Raw genomic sequence first — 20,097 nt, forward strand, 5'->3', positions numbered from 1 at the left:
ATATTTTGATAGTGAATATATTGTATGGTGCTCTGATATATCAATATATAAAATCTATCCACAAGGGTCTCCAAATTTTTTAAAAATATTTTCATCTTGCTTTTATAAATTTTTATAAATAACCCAAGGCATACCAAATAACCTAAATAACATAACTAATACTCCTTCCTCCCCCTATTTTCTCCACAACTCTGAGGTGAGTTGGGCTGAGGGAATGACTGGCCTAAAGTTCCCCAGCTGTCTTTTATGCATACAGGAGGACTAGAATTTATACATGGTTTCTAGGCCAGCATCTTAACCACTAGCCCAAACTGGCTCTTAGACTATAGCTTCCAGTATTACCTTTACCAGAGCTATAATTGTAGTTCAACTGCTAGGAGATCATAAGCTCTCATTTGGTGTAGATGGAGAAAAAATTAAATTTTATAAAAATGGTAGAAAGATGGTTTAGATCTAGAATGAAAGATCAGGCCCCTGTAGCCTCTTTAAGTTTTGTTCAGAAACATGTTAACGCTAATCAATATTTTCTCTTCTTTTTGGAGATTGGAGACCTCCAGCTGCACAAATTGGATGAACTTGATTGTCTCGTCAAAGGCTTGTTATATATAGATTCTGTCAGTTTTAATGGCCAGGCAGAATGTTACTATTTTGAAAATGCATCAGAACCTGAAAGATGCCAAAAGATGCCTTTTAACCTAGATGATCCATACCCTTTGCTGGTTGTAAACATTGGCTCAGGAGTCAGTATTCTAGCAGTTCATTCCAAAGACAACTACAAGAGAGTGACTGGAACAAGGTACACATATAAATGCATGCCAAGTTTATAATATCGTGCTTTCTCAACTATCTTTCAGATATGTCCGTTCAGAACTATGTCTTTTTCAAAGTATCTTTGATTTTACAGTATGAGTTTTTATGCTTATGTGTTTATGAAATATATTGAATGGCCATCTCAGGTTTATTTTTGAGAATATTATGAACTGATCATTATTAGATAAATTATTTTTAAATCGTCATAGGTTAAAAAAAAATCAAAGGAAAGCAAGCCATCAAGATTAAGAAAGTCCCAATTGCTGATGATCAGTCCTTTGGTAATAGCTGCAGTAATTTATTTGTGGTGTGAGTTGACAGATTATTTGACTATCTTGGTTTCCAGATAGACATCTTAAGCTGGACTTGTTACATTCAGAATAATGTTCATAAAGTACCCTGTGGAGTAGCAGACTGTAATAGAAATTAAAGTATTTATTATATGTTGGTTCATTAAATACACTTCCCCTTTTATATCAGTTGATCATATATCTCTCCTAATTTTAAATAGGTGAGACATGATCATCATTGCATTAGTTAAAATGTATAATTTTACAAATATTTCATGTTCAGTCTAGGTGGTGGGACGTTTCTTGGTTTGTGCAGTTTACTGACCGGATGTGAAAGTTTTGAAGAAGCTCTAGAAATGGCATCCAAAGGCGACAGCACACAAGCTGACAAGCTAGTCCGGGATATTTATGGGGGAGACTATGAACGATTTGGCTTGCCAGGATGGGCAGTGGCATCTAGGTAGGTACTGCAAAGTAACACAGATCCTGAATTCATGACGTGATGTGTTAGTAATATATCCATTGTCTTATATTATTAATTTACAAATATCCGAGAAATATAGAACAGTAATATATTTTTGAAATGGAAAACATGTTGGTAGCATGGAAAGAGTAGCTTTAATAGTACCCTCCACCCATTAAATTATATATTTTAATATTTTTCTTTAATAAAGATTTGTAGAACAAAATTGAGTAAGACATTTAAGTTAAATTTACATTCTCATGCCATATAGTTTCTGAGAAAAGCACTAATGCTATGGAAGGAGGAAGGAAAGAGAAGAAAAGGACAATTGATAGAAGGTTCTTTGGTAGCAAGAAGAGTGGGGTCAAACTGTTCTCCAAAGCACCTAAAAGCAGAACAATAAATAACACATGGAAACTTATCAAGGAGAGATCCAGCCTAGAACTAAGGAGAAATTTCCTGACAGAACAATTAACCAGTGGAACCACTTGCCTCCAGAAGTTGTGGGTGTTCCATCACTGGATATTTTAAAGAAGAGGTTGGACAGCCATTTGTCCAGAATTGTATAGGATATCCTGCTTGAGCAGGGGGTTGGACTAGGACCTCCAAGATCCATTCCAACTCTCTTATTCTGTTACAGTGGACAGATTCAATTACAGTGATAAAGATTATGCCATTGGGAGACTTGTAACAGATTAGGAGTCAATTGTCATGGAGAAAATCTGCCTGAGTGGTCACTACAAGTCAAAAACAAATTGATGGCATATATCAAATCATAACTCGTAGAGTTATCTGGTTAAAATTCTAATTAATTGCCTAGCACCAATAGTTGTCATGAAAACCTTGAACTGACTTCTGTCATCAAACCCACAAGTAGTGCTTGCCAACTGAAATTGATTTAAATATGCACTTCAGTTGAGTCCCCAGAATGTCTGTTAAACAATAAAATATGTATGTCTTGGTATCTTGAAATATCTTTGCAATCATAGTCATAATAATATGACTGAAGAGGTTTTCAGCTAGGTTTGCTTAGAAAACAGCAGAAGATTGATTTATAGCTTAACAGACTAAGGTTTTGTTGCACAGAATAACATTCTTTCCCATTGCCAATTATGTTTGATTTCCATTCAATATCTACTTTGTCAATCTACCGTATTTTTTTGACTATAAGATGCAAAAACGGGGCATGCAGAGAGTTCGAGAGGCCTGCAAAGTGCTCCTGGGGGCTGAGGGGCAGCGGCAAAAATGAGCAAAAAAATGGCCTGTTTTTCGCTTGTTTGTGCCCTCCCCAGCCCCCAGGAGCACTTTGCAGGCCTCCCAAACCCTCTGCAGGTCCATTTTTGTGAAGGGGGGGGGGGTGGGAGGCCAAAAATACTGTATTCAGTGTATAAGATGCACCCAGATTTTCACCCTCTTAGGGGGGGAAAGTGCGCCTTTTACACTAAAAAATACAGTATTTTTTTCCTTCGCACACAAAAATGACTGAATTAGCTCATTTATACTGCTTTCATTTTTTTCTTAGATAATAGTGATTGGTAGGTGACTGCTTGGCAGTAAATAGAAGAATCATGCAGTTGAAAATCATTTTGCCAGACTATCAATTAATTGCTTCAGTGCCCAAGGGTGCAATTAATCTGGTCCTGGAAAATTAAATTCAAAAAACTATTTCCTGTTCATGTTTCTATTGCGTAATCTTCAGTACTGCCTGATGAACCTGCCTTTCACAATTTCCAAATCCCAGGACTTTTTTTATTTCAGAAGACACAATAGCTCTTCCTTTATTTGATACATGGTAAAAATTTTCTTCTTCACAGAGTAATTAACAGTCTACTTTAAAATATATATTTGACTGCACTTAGTTCTTCTTTCTCTTAAGTCAAGAATGCCTGCATACATTCACTGTCACCCAATTTCCTGCTACTTCCAGAAGGGAAAAGCAAAACTAAATAAAAAAAATAAATTGATTCATCAATAAGGGTGATTTGGAAGCATGGGCACAAAATAAAGTCTGCCAGTTATATCAAAATACTATGAAGCATTTAATGACCGTGGATGTTTCTAGCTTTTTTCCATCCTACAGTCCTACCAATAGGCTAGACTTAAATCTTGTTGCTCTGACACTGAACATTTTTGATCTCCCAAAGAGGAAATCGTTTCTATAGGTAGATAGGTGTAACTGGAAGAATATAGATCAGTATCAATTCTAATTGGGGAATTTTGCAAGTTTATTTTTATAAGTGCAAAGGTGCTTTTTGTTGTCTAATTATGTGCCAACTCTTAGCAACCACATAGATAGATTTTCTCCTTGAGAATCTGTCCCTAGCCTGTGTTTTCAGAGTTTCACAAAAGCTTCTATCCATCAAAAGAGATAATGATCTTTGGCAGTGCACCATCTGGCTTAACTGTATTGAGCTTTGAGTGCGAAGGTTGTTGAATAGTTATTGTTGCTTACAGAGCATGACACAAGTCCTTTCAAGCTTTGTAAGCAGCTTTTATAAAGAAGTACATCTTATCGCAGGTGGAGAGAGATGATAATATATACTTTTTTTGATGAACATCAACATTGTAAACATTTTTTCTAGCTTTGGGAATATGATCTGCAAAGAGAAACGGGAGTCTGTCAGCAAAGAAGACCTGGCTAGAGCAACCTTGGTTACTATCACCAATAACATTGGATCTATAGCACGAATGTGTGCTGTAAATGAGGTAAACAGTGTTAGGGGAAGGATGTGGAAACTTTGGGTTGTCTTAAATACAGATTGGAACAATTTTTGTGTTAAGGATAAGCAAGTTCTTTCTCATTATAATGTCTATTCAATATTTGTCCTTTTTCTTTCATTGAATTGAAATACTCCAGAGCAATCCTAAAGTTGATTGGCATCTAAATCTCTGTCTGTCATACAATTTAGAGATTGTCCTATTCCAAATGACTCTAGGTGGCTTAATCAATTAAAAAAATAACTAGTATCCAGAAGGCAAACACTCTATAACCAAAGGGGGGAAAATGTCCTACAAAGATCAACCACAACTCTTTTCATAGCCTTGAAGAAAGCCAGATTTTCAGTGACTTACTTCCTGAATGTTATCCAAATGCACAGACCTGTGGGTGGATGCTCTTCCTTTGAACAGCTCCTGCACCAAGAGAAGGGAGGCTTCGTGGGTCCTGTTAGATGACACTTTTTATCAAAGAATCAGGAATGCTCCATTCTCACCAGTGGAAAGAAACAATTGAGATAGGCATTCCATCAGCCAGTTCCTATGGCCATTAAGGATTTTATAGGTGATAATACTGATCTTGTATTACCTTCAGAAGCTGATTGATAGCCAGTGCAGCTTTTAGAGCATGCCGTCATTGCCTGTTCCATCATTCTGGACTGTTGTAGCTTCCAAATGATTTTCAAGGGCAGCCCCATGTACAGCTTATTGCAGTAGTCCATTCAACTATATTAGCTAATTAATTATGATGTTTGGCCTAGTGCTTGGGGAAAAGGTGTCTGTGTTTTAAACTATGTTTTATGGATTGTTGTGGTCTGTTCTAGGTAGGGTCATTGTATGAGATAGGCAGCCATATAAATCTTGTAAATCAATCGTTTTTATCCCATATACATTCCTCAGGAAGTTTGTATAGTGAACACACTTCTACGTTTCTGCTCTGAAGCGCTGCTCTCTGAATTTCTGCATCTGTTTTTTATGCATGGAAAACTTTAACATAACCAATTTTGCCCAACAGGAGAAAGAATTAGTTGCTCATTGGGAATATTTCTTGCTGTCTTTGGCTTCTTTACAGTGCTGCCTTGTTGCATATGGATCAAGCAGCATTGTACAGGGCTATGAAGACACTAAGTATTGCTTCACTGTAAACAGTGGTTGAATTGTATTATACCTAACACATAAAAATTTGAGGAATGCCCCTTAGTATTTTTGTGTATGCAGGATAAAGATTATAGGGATATGTGCAAACCATCTGATGTCATTGCCCAAAGTTTACTTTGATCTTGCATTGTTGGTATAGTTAACGCTTAATAAAATGCAACCAGAATTTATAAAGCAATTTCAAATTAACAATGACTCAATGAATTACTCAGAGGCCTGACAAATTAAAATGTCTTGTCTGTGTGAAGAAGGCATGAATCTTGATATCAAATAAACTTACCTGGAAATACTGTTTTTTCTCTTTTTTTCTGAACAAATTCAAGAACAATTTTAAGTAGGAAGCAGAATTTTTGTCATATTCATACTGATTCCAATTGCATTCCTGAGCTGAGTTTTATTCAGAGAGAGTATTAAAGTGGTAAATGATTTACATGGTTCAGCTTCCTTGCAACCATTATACTAACTGCAGATCTATTCTGGAGATTTGGGAGAATTTATAGAATAGAGTATGATATGGTCTGGGAATAGAGGGAGATGGAGAATTGGCAGAAATCTCAGTTTTCTCGACTGGCTCAGAAGACCTCTGAGAAGGAAAATACAGCTTTTATTCAAATAAGAAAATGTCTGTCCAATTCACTGACAGGTCTGCATAGTGCTTTAAGTGGGTGGTAATGTGTATAAATTGATAAATTTCTACAGTTAAATAAAATGTAGACTGTCCTAGAACAGCACCTGGCCAAAGGCAGTATATAATTCTAGTATGTAAAATAATTCTATTGAATGTAACTTGCATAAACAATGGGTCTATTTTCCTACGCACATTTATATATGAATAAATCCAGATAATAATTGCTGAAAATTGTAGTTTCATTTTTTCTTCCACTTCAGAAGGAAAATTTGAATTGTATTCAAGTTTATATTCAAGAATAGAAATATCTTTTTTTTTCTTCAGAAAATAAACCGAGTTGTCTTTGTTGGTAACTTTCTACGTGTGAATACTTTATCAATGAAGCTTTTGGCATATGCACTGGATTACTGGTCCAAAGGCCAGTTGAAAGCTTTGTTCCTTGAACATGAGGTATGTATCAATCATATCTTTCTTACATATCTTTACTTATATAAGGTAACAATGTCCAGTATCCTGTAGTTATTTTTATTCTTGATTTGATATAAATATATGCATAGATGATGTGTTTGTAGTTGAATTATCGGAGACAAATTTAAATGCTGGATTTTATGCATTACTATTATTGGGGGAAGGACACTTCTGAAGAGAACAGTAGGTTTCATTCTAAAGCTATTGGCAATATGTTTGGGAACATGTATTTATTTATTTGATAGATTTATTTCCCATCTTTTATTCAGGAGCTCATAGCTCACACTCTCCCATTCCCACCACCACCACAACAGCCATTTAAGAGAGGTTGAGTCAAATGACTGATCTAAAGGTACCTGGCAAACCTAGAATCTGGATCTCTCAAGTGCCAGTCCGTAATCTTCACTACTTTATTAGTTTTTTGGGACCATGCCCTTCAAAATCCTGTTGGGTGCAACCCTAGTCATAGTTGAACTCCCTCCCTCATTTATTTATCACACTTTTATGCTCACCCTTCTCTCAAAAGGCAATTCTGAGCAGCGTACAACAATCAAATAACACAACAAATATATAAAAAATGCCAAAAAATATAAAATGACATTATTTAAAATGAAAATATTATTAACATTTTAAAATACACAGATCCCAGAGTAAAAATATTAATTACAGAGCCATCTAAGAATGTCTCCAGTTCCTTAAGAGGCTGGAGGCCCTGGTGACACTACCAGATTTTGAGGGACTTCCAGAATGATAAAACTTAATAGTATTCAAAGTGATTGGCTTATATTAAAATGGGTTTCAGTTGCTTGAAAAAATACAGGTTGAAAAGAAAAGACTCAGGGATTCTCTTCTAGTAACTTCTCTCAAAATGGAAAAAGAGTGGATGCAACCTTATAAGCCCAGTAAAACACACCATCACACAGAGAAATAGTGCACACAGATTTGATTTTCATGTAGTCTTATATGCAATTTCTTAAACTGATAGGGAAGCTAGCGGTAAACTGAGCTCAGTCACAATCATGATAGCCTCTCATGCCTTCAAGCAGGTTGGAAAGAATTCAGAACTTGACAGTAAGGAGGTTTCCAAACAGAATTCCTTGCAGAGCCCATCAAGGAAGTCTTGGGCAATTTTTTTATATTTTTTTCCTTAAGAAATTATCTCCGGTAGGAAAAAAAGATGAAAGTAGCCATAGATACATATAGTTTTAAAGGGAATATAATGTCAATTGGTGCTCTCATACAGTCCAGGCAGGTTAATTCTTTTAAGACTTAGTATTTGTAAGCTTGACAGAAAGATAGTGTGCAGAGGATAGAAAAGTCACAACTGTCCCAAAATATTTATACAAGGGAAAGGAAAAAAGACTTTGTTTCATAATTCTGTATATTTTTTCAAAATTATCAAATATAATGTGTCATCAAAAACTGAATTGTGAAAAATCTTATTTTAAATGCAGGGGTACTTTGGAGCAGTTGGTGCCCTTCTTGGATTGCCAAATTTCAGCTGAAGCTCAAAGCCACCACAATACTGAATGGTTCTCTAACTTTCTGGCATTATTACATATTGTTTTTATATCAACTGGAAGAGCAGAAGGGCTGCCATCTTTCTATAAATGTCTTTAACTGGAGGATAAAACTATCTCATTGTTGACATCTGGGTGCTCCTATAAAGAAGCACTTAGAAGAGGATTTGATACGGCATTCTCTAATCCATTTCATCAACATTCTCCAACTTGGTGCCCCTTCGAATTTCTCAGCTGGTATAGTGGTTAATTATGCTGGTTGCAATACACAAATAAGGGGCATCGAGCTGGGGAATGTCGTAATAGACATTTAATACTCAGCATGTGTATTAAACTCAAAAGACATAATCTTAACTCTCTAGACCCTTCAATACTAACCCGGTTTTGCTTCAAAACTATCCTTAAGCAATTGGGTTGCATGTAATTACACAAGGTTTGACATGGTCTTGTGCTCAAGAGTTCATTTAGATATCCAGTCAACTCTAAAACTGATTGTAGCCATGAACGAAGAAAGGATCTTTGATGCAAAGTATTGTGTTTCAATGCAAGTAAGTTACAGCATGTTGAAATACTTATTCAGGCATCAGTGTTAAGTTTCCAAACATTAAACGTAAAAACATCAGCAACTGTTTTGTACAATTGATTTAATGAATTAATCAAGAATGTGTGTATAACTACCAGTAGCAGTACAAGATGACAGTTAAAAACAACAACAACAACCATCCCATATATCTCAGAATTACTGCTATAAACAGTTCCAGCAGATATGACTGAAATCAAAGCAGCAGTGGTGTGGCAAAGGCTGGAAAGACAGATCTTTAATAAGATGCCTTTGGTGTGACTTCCCAACTCCAAGAAAGTGAGTTGATCTCATGGAACCTCTATTAAGAATATTAAGTTGGGACTAGGCTGTGTCCTTAAACCATTATGGCAGCTGTAGAGGTTGAACTGCAGAGTCAATAGATCCGGTGTTCATTGCACCTTAGTAAACTGTTCCAGTGGTGCAACAGTGTGGCCTTGAGATAAACGCCTATACTTACTGTATGCCACTTTGGATACAATGGTAAAGTTTACAATAGTGGCATATTTAATAGACTGCTGCAACAAAACTTACCATAAGACCTCAGCAAAACAAACAAAAAAAAGAATAATCTCAGAAAAGAAACTTTCTATGCACAAGGATGTAATTATTGTATCCTGAAGGAATATGCAGTTACCCAATCCATGAATTAAAATTTTATAGAAGGGAATCTACCACTGACTTGAATTCATCTTGAGTTTTAGGTACTGCTTATTTTACTTGATCAAGGTGATATGCTATTTTGGCACATGAATATTTGATACAGCAATATCTATATGAAAAACAACTCCAACATTCTTGGAAGTTTGGTTGGTTTAGGTGTTTTTTTAAAATCATTTGTCTATAATTATATTCAATGATTAGTATTAGTAATTGGTTTGTAGTATGTAGCAATCACCTAAAATATTTTCTGTTTTTAGAACTTGGAAATTATCTCTTTATAGCACAGGGCAACATCCAGAAATTTTTATGTACCTCACTGGTTTGAGGAAGTCAGAAAATACAACTTCAGTAAAACAACTCATCATAGAAACATTATACTTGATTATTTTAATCCTGGTCTATTTTACAAAGTATGATTAATTCCCAATTCATACCAGGAAAGTAAAAAAATATTGTTTTTCATTTTGAGTTTTGAAACAATAGAAGCAAACAGTCTGTCTGCCTTTCCTGTTGTGAAGAGACATTTTTGGCATTACTAAAAATTATTTATCATACAATGGTTTTTTTAATTCAACAGGTTTACATCCTGGTAACATCATAGGTTTGGAATAAGCCCCATAAACGAATTCATTGGCAATTTTTATCTTAGACAATTCTATTTTTATTTTTGCATTATGTAATTGCATTTGTAAGAACAGTGCTTTTACAAAAATGCCATTGCAATGTTACAAAATTCTGCCATTGTTCATGTGAATTCATGCTGTTAGCAACCTCATTTAGAACTACTGCAAAAGCTTTCTTGGTTGGGAGCGGCAGAGATCTCTCCTGAAAAGATAAAGATAAGCCAAGAGAAGGGACATTTCTTTTTTTCTCTCCTTGAGAAATTCTGAGTGTAGTGGCTCTTCAGTCCCAACAGTCACATGAGTGCCTTAAGGTTCCTTTTGGAGTTTCAATGACATATTCAGCTTTTCTTGGCTTTGAATATTGGCAGCTTTCAAACAAAATTCACCCATGATACTGGTTTTTTTTCTTTTTCCCCCATTTTATTTTCAGTTCTAACATAGTCCCAGGGTCCTTACTGGTAGGTAACAATGTTCTACCTCTATCCTTAGGGGATAGATAGGATGGATGAATGGATGGATGGATAGATAGATAGATAGATAGATAGATAGATAGATAGATAGATAGATAGATAGATAGATTAGATGATAGATAGATAGATAGATAGATAGATAGATAGATAGATAGATAGATAGATAGATGATAGACAGACAGACACACACACACACACAGACAAACACACACACACACACACACACACGGTCTCTTAAAATAAGAGAATGCTGGCTGCTAAGGAGACAGTTTTTATTTCTTAAACCAGATCATATTTGTAGTGTGCTGTTGGAGCTAATACAATTTTCAAGAGTTATTCTATTAAAGTATGGTTGAGTAAGGCTTCTCATATGATCATCCCTTATTAAACTACTGAATTAGAGCATTAATGGACCAGTTTTCCCCCTACATTCTTTGAATTAGTTCTCATTTTTATATTGCCCTTTTAAGCATTCCATGAAAAACAAGATTGTATAAAAACCAGATCACTCTTTTTATCCATTTCAGAATATAACAAGAGTGGTCCCGTTGATTTGTTGTAAGAGTGGTCCTGTTTGCAGTGTGGGTTGATTGCACAATCTTTTTGCATCTCACTGATCAAATGAATTAAGAGTAATGTGTTGGCCCTTTTCACTGTACTGCTCCTTATATCTTGAATAATAAGATTGTATTGTGACCGTTTGCAAATTCTTTATGATGCTTGGGATCGGAAAATTTAGTGCTTTGCCTACCCCAAGCATTATAAAACCTTATAATTTGACAATGCATATAAAATCGAACTGCATTTGATCAATGTTCCTTATGTCTTTGGGATTTGGTTTATAGGGTGCAATTAAGTGTTTCAGGTTTAGCATGATGTAATTTAAGGTGATCGTCTCCAAAACATGCACCAAAACATTGTTAGTATCAGCTGTAGGTGGTGTTTTGTTGTTTTTTGTTTTGCAATATGCTTTCATGGAATAGATAGATATATTAGAAGGGAAATAATCATGCCCATTGAAAGCCTGAACAGCAACATGCTAAATTTTAATGTGAGTGTACTCCTGTTGATTTTTAAAGTTATCTTTGGATTTTTTTAAAAAGCATGATTTTACTTAGAGCCAGTTGAATGACCACTCTCCACTAATTAATTGTTTTGTAGATAGTATATTTATAATTTAAATGCTTAATTCAATATATATTTTACTAGGTAAATTACATAATTTAGAATTTTTAGCTTTCTAAAAAGTCAGCCTCCTTTTAGGAGCCAGTATTTTTGTTCTTAAATGGAAATCAATGCTGTATGGATGGTAGAACTTTAAAAAATAGATAGGGATTATGACTATAAAGTAATCTGCCATTAAAAGTAACACCTTTCACTACCATTTTAATGGTATACTAAATCTAGCTTTACTTTTAAGTATAGAGTTTTGATAAAACACAATGAACGTTCATATTTCTTTGATTGATATTTCCTCTTCTGCCTCCCCCACCCCTTCTTTGTCATATGCATGTTAGCATCAACTTATTTATGCCTGTTGTAAATTAAAGTAACTAAGCTTTTGCATTGCAAACTTTCTGTTTTGGGGAAACAGCCGCTTCCTTAATTCAAAAGTAACCTCCTTTTAAATATGTTATAGAATGCATTGCAGCACAATATAAGTGTTCTTACACAAAATAATATACTTTATATTCTAAACGGTTAATGGGAAATCATCCTGCAAGCAAGCATTCTTCTAGGTAAAATACCTTAGTAATTATGTTATATTAACACATGTTAATTTTCCTTAAAAATTAACATTTGGGGACACATTTGATTTTGGGACATGTTTGAGATGCAGGAAGTATCCCTCTTGGTCAGTTGTTGGTCACATGACTGATATGCATTAATTGATCTATTTCTAAAGGTTTTGCCAAATATTTGAACACAAGCATTACTTCTACAAATGATGACGATTCGCATCTCTTACTACCTTTACTGTGTATTTTGTGCATAGGGGACAAATAGAGAGGAATCTAGAAAGCTGCCTTTATTAATTCAGAATATTTTCCATCTTATTCAGTATTATCAACATGGACTGGCAGCATTCCTCATTGTGTCCTTATCAGTTTTACTGGAGATTCCAGGGAGTCAACCTGGGGCATTAGGGTACTGTATAAAGCAGCTCTACTCTTCAACCGCAACCTCTGGGTTACTTGAAAATAAATTATAGAAGGAGTGCCTCAATTACTTAACCATAACTAGAACTTCTCATGAAACATAAGGCTGAGAACACCATAGCTTTGTGCGCCCATGCCATGGGAAGGTTAGATCGGTTTGGCCCTACAGTATTTTTATCCTCGGTATGATGGAGGCCAACTTGATATAGGACAGAACTAGTGCTGCCTTAGCTAAATAGGGAAGCATCAGGTTAGAACTCTATTCTCAGTCATACCCTTTGACTTGTACTGGACTACTGTATGAAAAAGCAGAATTCAGCTTTGGGTTGTGCAACATGTGCCCAAACAGCTGCTTATACTGTAACACCCGGAACTTCTTTTAATAGGAATTTGGGAGGGAGAGACAAAGCTGTGGAAATGAATTCTGGTTAGCTTAAAGCAGCCTTTTGCCTTCCAGATGGGTTAGACTGCAGCTCCCCTTTATAATTCTGGCTTATAAGCAAAGAGTATTAAAAATACCCTAGCAAGCGCCAATTCAGACAATTTGGCCAGAGAAAGGAGGAGTGTCTGTGTGCGTGTAAGCACATGAGTGCGGTTCCTTGTTTGCTTTGTACTAAATCATATTTTCAAACAGAAAATTTGCAACAGTACTGGAATTGTTCCTTAGAGTTCTGTACTAAACAGTTAAGGGTCCTTAATAATGAAATAACTATTACTTGAAGTATTAGCCAACAACCAGGGGAGGAAAAACACTGTAAACCGCAATCTCTTCTATTCTTCTCTCCTCGCTTTTTCTGCTTGCTTTCCACTTTCTGAGGGAAATGTGTAGCAAGATATAGGCCACACAGCAGAAAGGCTTAGGCCCTGGAGCTTCCTGAAGGAAGTGCAAAAACATATCCATACCTCCTTATGGCTTTGGCATCTCCCTTTGGACAGAGAAGGTTCCTTGCAGAAGGGCAGTTCTCTTACTTGATTACCCTGAATTCTGCCTTGGATTTCTTTCTCCACAAGTGACCCAAAGGGAAGTGGGCAAATTCAAGGAGGCAACTACATTCTAGGAGATAATGCTGCTGCTGCTACTCTCTCTTAATAATTCACCTGCTGATTCATCCTAGTCTTTGGCCTTTTAGAAAGAGGGAAGGAAGGAAGGGAGAACAATATCAAGTTGTGAGAATGAATTACTTGGGCCTAGTCACCATTACCAACAGGCCTCTCAGCGAATGAGGGGATGATGGGGCTGCTTCTCTGATGGTGAAATCTCTTTTGCGTAGTATATTTTGCACCCTCTCTTTATTAAAGGTGTCCTGAAGGGAAGTAGACGTGTAACATAAGCATGTTTTTTTTTCAAATGCTTGTTTAAAGTCAAATATAGGTAAGACCCTTAGTAGCCCTAGATGAGGGGCATGGAGAGAAACTTTAAAACAATCACAAGTTAGTCTAAGGTAAAACTGTTTCTCATGGTCTTACTTCAAGCCCTGTATCTTGTAGTCAAAGAGTTTGTCATAAAACACTGTAATTAGCATATATATGATAAAATACAGAAATTTATTTCCAGAGTTACAAAAAGAATTGTTCCTGAGTTCATCAATCATTGTAATTCAGGTGTCTTTGTATAAAGTTCATGATTCAACCAACATATCCCATGTTAACTGAATCCATTTCTATGTTCCCTACCGATTTTTATTGTGAAAACAATTTTTTAATTTTTTGTTGTATTTTGGTTAAACCTATCATTCCATAAAACTTACTAAAATTGCAGACAGTTTTTCTGGAATCAGAATGAATTTAAGGTTTCATTTTAAGCAGTGAAAAGAAACGCATTTTAAGCAATAGTTAACTTGCTGCAGTTAATGATAATTACTAAGTGTTTTTTTTAATGAAAGTTTTATAGATGGTCTGGTTTTAGTATTCAGGACATTTTAATATCCATGTTATTTGGAAATAGAGAAGATAGTCTTCATATTTCCCAGCAAAGTTGGCATTTTAACTTTTTTTAAAAAAAACAAAAGAAATCTAATGACTCAAATTGTACTTAGAAACTTCGTGACATGTTCTTATTTCCAAAATATATATATAGTATACTGTGAGAACCATTTCTCATATATTGCCTTATTCTGTTGCAGTAAACTTACTGTCTAGGCTTTTAGGATTCTGACAACGGTGTAAAAATGTATGTTTTGCAAATTTAAATCATAGTTACTAAATTATTTAACATCTTTTGTAAAGTGTTTAATTTATTTTTAATGTCAAAGCTTTTCTGTATTGTTTTCATGCAACCAAATAATGGAAATCTATGCTGCATTCATTCCCATCAGAATTGTATAAAAATTCCTGACAGCTTGCATGAGTAAATGTGAAACCTAATTTTGTTGTTCAATAATGGGCTTTTGTGTGTTTTTTCCTAGCTTTAGTGTTCTGTAGACAGAATTTTATTTTTTTCTAAATAAAGTCGAATGGATGGTTCCCTTGACCATATTTTATTTTATTTTTTTAAGATATTAATAAAAGAGTGAGAAATCTAGCTTATGTTTAAGAAAATAAACTTGACTTTGGTGGATAAAATCAGAGCAACAAAGAAGTATTGTAATCCTGCTGAGAGAAAGAATAATTATGGTAAGCTATCACTAACAAAGGATTGGTCTAATCCTTGTAGCATTTTTTCTTATTTTAGTCATATTTTATCAGTGACTCTTACAAAGAGTGTGTACAAGCAAGCAGGTAATGAAATCTGATAGAAGTATTACAACATTGTTTTGTTTTTTGCTCCTTTAGATTTTGGAGTATGACTTAGTTACTTGAAGTTTCAAGCCCCTGCATAATGAGCCCTCTCTTCACCTTATCTATTCTATAACAAAGAGTTAGGTTTGATAACAAGGTTTTCATTTAGGTGATTTTTTTAAAGTGTGTAAAAAAACACATCATGGCCAACAAGTCATTTTTATGTTCCTGCAAGCAGGAAATCAGTAATAGTCATAGTCGCCTGCTTTCACCCTTAAAGTAACACTAGGAATGTGCTCAGGGGCTCATCCTGAAATTTAGCATTCCAATACCATGGAATTCTAAAAAATACATTTGATCCATTCAAATATACATTCCAATAATAACAGACTGAAATCCAATAACTAGTAATTGGTAATCATTGAATTGATGATCAGCTTTTTAAGCAAAACTTTATTACCTTTCAGGAAAAAAATATACAAAAAGCAAAGAGAAAAAAATAAAAAAATGGGGAGACTAGGGAAAAAGCAAAATCAGACACAGGAAAAGGGTATATAAAAAAGTAACTCCTGAGTTGTAACTTCTTTCATCCTAAAGTAGTCTAATCATCAGTACCTAAGATTAGGGGGGCATTTTTTCAGTTTCAACCCAAAAATCCAGGAGTGATCTCCAAGTATAGAAATGAAGCTAGATGAGTCTTTTCTTTAATCAAATCAGTTTTTTTGTCATCTCCACCAACTACATTAATTTCACCTTTCTTCTATTGTGGTATATAAGTCCTTCCATCTCTGCGCCTAAGAGAAGCCTTGCTGCTGTTGTCTTTCTATAAGAACAAAGAACCATGTTTTGTTCTTACCTGTTTATCCATCAAACCTTAAAAGAAAAGCCTCTGACTTTATTTATACATTCAGGTTAAGAATTCTCTGAGTTAAATTATGTATCTGACTCCAATAAAGTCTTAGCTTTCTTACATGCCCATCAGAGGTGATAAAAAGTGCTTTCAGATTGTGTACATTTCCAACATTTGACACACCCATATACATGTTTGACAATTTTAGCAGGTATTACATGCCAAAAGTACAACTTATAAAAGTTCTGTTTCAAGTTATAATCCAGAGTTGAACATTAACTTTTATCTGCATTTTTACTTACCAAAGTTTCTTACACTGACCTCTCTCTAGAAGACCTGATTTTCTTATAGAGTCAAAATCATTTTTAAGGATAAATGTTTGATGTGTTGATGTTTAATAAATTTATAGGCCGCCCAATCCCGAAGGACTCCAGGCGGCTTACAACAATATATTTAAAAATAGAAGTTAAAAACACAGAAACATAGATTAAAAAGACCACAACATACACTCAGTCTAATTGGGGCTAGAACTCAAATCGTGAGTTCAACAGCCCGAGGCCTGCCAGAATAGTCAGGTCTTAAGAGCCTTACGGAAGGCCATGAGAGTGGGTAGGGTCTGGATCTCTGGGGGCAGTTTATTCCAGAGGGTCGGAGCGGCTACAGAGAAGACCCTCCCCGGGTAGTTGCCAGCCAACATTGTCTTGCTGATGGAACCCGGAGAAGGCCTTGTCTGTGCGATCTTATTGGTCGTTGGGAAGTATGTGGCAGAAGACTGTCTCGCAGATATCTGGGTCCTAGGCCATGTAGGGCTTTAAAGGTGATAACCAGCACCTTAGTTTGCTTCACTGGGTAGAAAGCTGACTTATCTTTTGGGGAAATCTCTTCTGCTGATGATTTTGTACTGAATGGAAAATTTTCTCTGGGAACACATGGAGTTGAGGTGTAGTATGTACATTCCCTTAAGAGAACTTGGTCACCAGCATCTCTTAACATCTGTAGGCTTTACATATGGCCTTTGAAGGATCATCCTTAATTCCTGACTGCTCCATGTAGAGTTGGAAATTTTGTTTTACCTGAAATTGTGTTGTGCTAAGAGGTAAACAGATACCAAGAGCCTAAACATTCCTTTGCAAACATAGGCTGCATTCAAGCAGCAGCTTCTTGTGGTTAGGATAGAACCAGCTAGATGAATTTCAATGGGGACAAATGCAAAGTCTAACATTTGGATAGGAAAAATCTAAGCCGTGCATACAGAGGCAAGTGGACAGGATGACATACTGAACAACAGTATTCAAAAAGAATTGCTATTGGTGAATCACAAATTAGACATGAGCAGCAAGGAAAGGGAAATGCAATGGAACAATCAATGTTAGCACCATAATCAGCATTAACATAATTGTATTGATCAAATTGCATCCACAATAATATGCTGGTTCTGGGTATTGCATTTTAAGGAGGACATAGAAAATCCCTTGGAAAGAGCATAACTAAAATTGGAGAATTAGGTCATAATGCTAATGAGAAACGTGATATTTTTAGCAACCAGTTTTAAAGAGCCTGGCTGTCTTCATTTCACTGCTTCATTTCATATGTAGTAAGGGAAATGTTTTACATTATTTTTAAAAATGGGACAGTGGCTCAATTTTGATGTTGCATTAGATAAATAATATAGATGATGGATGGATGGATGGATAGATGATTGATTTGATTTTGTTTGTTATGAAGATAATTTATATGGCCACCTAACTCACAGTGATTGGATAGCTTGTGGAAGTAAAATCCCAAATTCAAAACCTCCATATGATAAGCCAAACCATTTGATGGGCTTCATACCATCCTGGGGTTCCCAGGCCTACTGGCAAAACCATATCCATGGCCTTCATACTGTCAAAGTGGGAGCTAGTTTTACCTTTCCATGGATGTGGCAGCTACTACGAAGAAGAACCTTCTCTGTCCCACTAGGTGGACCTCCTTAAGCGAGAGTATCCATAACATCCCCTGCCTTTCCACTCTGGTGAGTGTGTTTGGTGGATGTAAGTGAGTCCTTGAAATCACCTTCCCCCAGGCCACCTAGGATTTTAAAGGTGACAACCAGCGCCTTGAAGTGGACCCGGAAGCAAATGGGCAACCAATGCTGATTTCCTGCAAGAGATGTGACACATGCAAATCCTGACTTGCACAAAACCACGTGGGCTGCATATTTTGAACCAAATGGAAGCTTCCGAATATTTTTCAAGGGCACCCCCAGATACTTCACATATATAAAAAATTAACTCCTTAGGTCTTAGGACAAATGCAAGATAGAGTGACTTATTTCCTTCCATGGGAAATAATGTGTCAATACTAAGAACAAGCCCAGGGCATAGCCAAATGAGTAAAAGAAGTAACTTTATTGATGGATCATGTCAGATAAAGGCAGTATTTTTGCGCGGGGGAGGGGGATGTTCCTCTCAGCTGTTCCTTTAGATATCAAAGCCCATCTTGGTGAAGGTTTCTTAGTGCAAGATTCAGTTGAAGGGTCTTTTATGTCTAAAACAACAAATGTGTCATACAACAATTATGCAGATTTATGTACAAATAGGTACAGAACACAGAGAAGCAAGTATTTTCTTTCTTTTGGATTGCCGGGACAGAATGTTGAGGTGTTTTGACCTTCTTTATATCACAGACATTTCATATTTTAAAAGTATTATTGTGTCCACTTGTTTGCACGTCAAAACATTTTACACTTGACGCTTGACTGTTCCATGCTTCCGTGTGTCTGGGTATGCATGTTGTATGTACTAATAGCATTTAGACTTCTATACCACTTCACAGTGTTTTACAGCCCTAAGTGGTTTACAGCATCAGCCTATTGTTCCCCAACAATCTGGGTCCTCATTTTACCCACTTCGGAAGGATGGTAGGCTGAGTCAACCTTGAGCCTGGTGAGTTTCGAACTGCCAAATTGCAGGCAACCGGCAGTCGGCAAAAGTAGCCTGCAGTACTGCATTCTACCCACTGTGCCACGGCAGGATGTAAATTGATGGAGAAGGGATCAACTGTCAGATTATTCTACCTTTCTCAACACAATAGAAATTGTGGCACTTAAGGAAATGTAGAGAAGGTAGGTTCAGAAGAAGAAGAAAAGCATTTCTCAGTGTAAAGCACTTTAAACTAGGAGGCTCACTGCCTCCTGAAATAGTGATGGCTCACCTGCCCTTTGGGAAGATGTTGTTGTTGTATTCATTAAATGCCCGCAGCCTTATCTGGTGGATCCTACTCGGAAGTGGGATTGTTCTTATAATGGACATAGTCCATAGAAATAAGAAATGATTTAATTGTCTAAGCTCCATGAAAGAGGTGCAGAATAAATTAACTTCCAGCAGGACTATTTCTTTACCAGTAGTCCTCAACTTGCAACCATTCATTTAGCGACTGTTCAAAGTTACAGCAGCAATAAAAAATGAGATTTATGATTAGTGCATTGGCACTTGTATTTATGACTAGTGCTTGGGTCACGTGTTCAAAATCCAGGCATTGGCAAATGGCATGACGGTTGCATCACCACCAGATCATGTGATCTGTGATCTCCATTTACAACAGGGGTGTCAAACTTGTGGCCCAGTCGGGCGTGTCACTTGCTGGCCATGCCCATCCCTGGCTTTGTGAAGGGGAGAGGGGAGTCGCAATATGTCACGTGATGACCATGTGACGCTGTGAGTTCGGCACCCCTGATTTACAACCTTCCCAGTCAGTTTCTGACAAGCAAGGTCAATGGAGGAAGCCACTTCATAGCCACATACTTCCCTGAAGAACTGCAGTAATTCGCTTAACAATCATAGTAAAAAAAGATTGTATAATCTAATGTGATTCTAATGTTGCCTTATTTAGCAACAGAAATTCTGGTGCCAGGGGTGTTGCGTGCACATTGATTTATGCATGTGGGCACTTGCGTGGACACTTTTGGCACGCAAGGACAAAAAGGTTAGCCATCACTGGT

At 36.2% G+C, this 20,097-nt stretch overlaps 1 protein-coding gene across 1 annotated transcript in view; it reads left to right on the forward strand.

The window, feature by feature from the left end:
* The window catches only part of LOC106544375 (pantothenate kinase 3), an 87,749-nt gene extending 78,987 nt beyond the window's left edge, over positions 1 to 8,762 (forward strand). Inside the window, exons 4-8 of the mRNA XM_014060627.2 lie at positions 543 to 796; positions 1,384 to 1,560; positions 4,146 to 4,269; positions 6,389 to 6,514; positions 7,987 to 8,762. Coding sequence (XP_013916102.1) covers positions 543 to 796; positions 1,384 to 1,560; positions 4,146 to 4,269; positions 6,389 to 6,514; positions 7,987 to 8,037 — 732 coding nt within the window. The 3' untranslated portion in view covers positions 8,038 to 8,762. The remainder of the gene's footprint in view (positions 1 to 542; positions 797 to 1,383; positions 1,561 to 4,145; positions 4,270 to 6,388; positions 6,515 to 7,986) is intronic.
* Positions 8,763 to 20,097: the final 11,335 nt, after the last annotated feature.

This window comes from Thamnophis sirtalis, unplaced genomic scaffold (assembly GCF_051295495.1).
Source record: "Thamnophis sirtalis isolate CommonGarterSnake01/CBP01778 unplaced genomic scaffold, rThaSir2_p1.2 scaffold_3, whole genome shotgun sequence".
In the NCBI taxonomy this organism is placed as follows: Eukaryota; Metazoa; Chordata; class Lepidosauria; order Squamata; family Natricidae; genus Thamnophis; species Thamnophis sirtalis.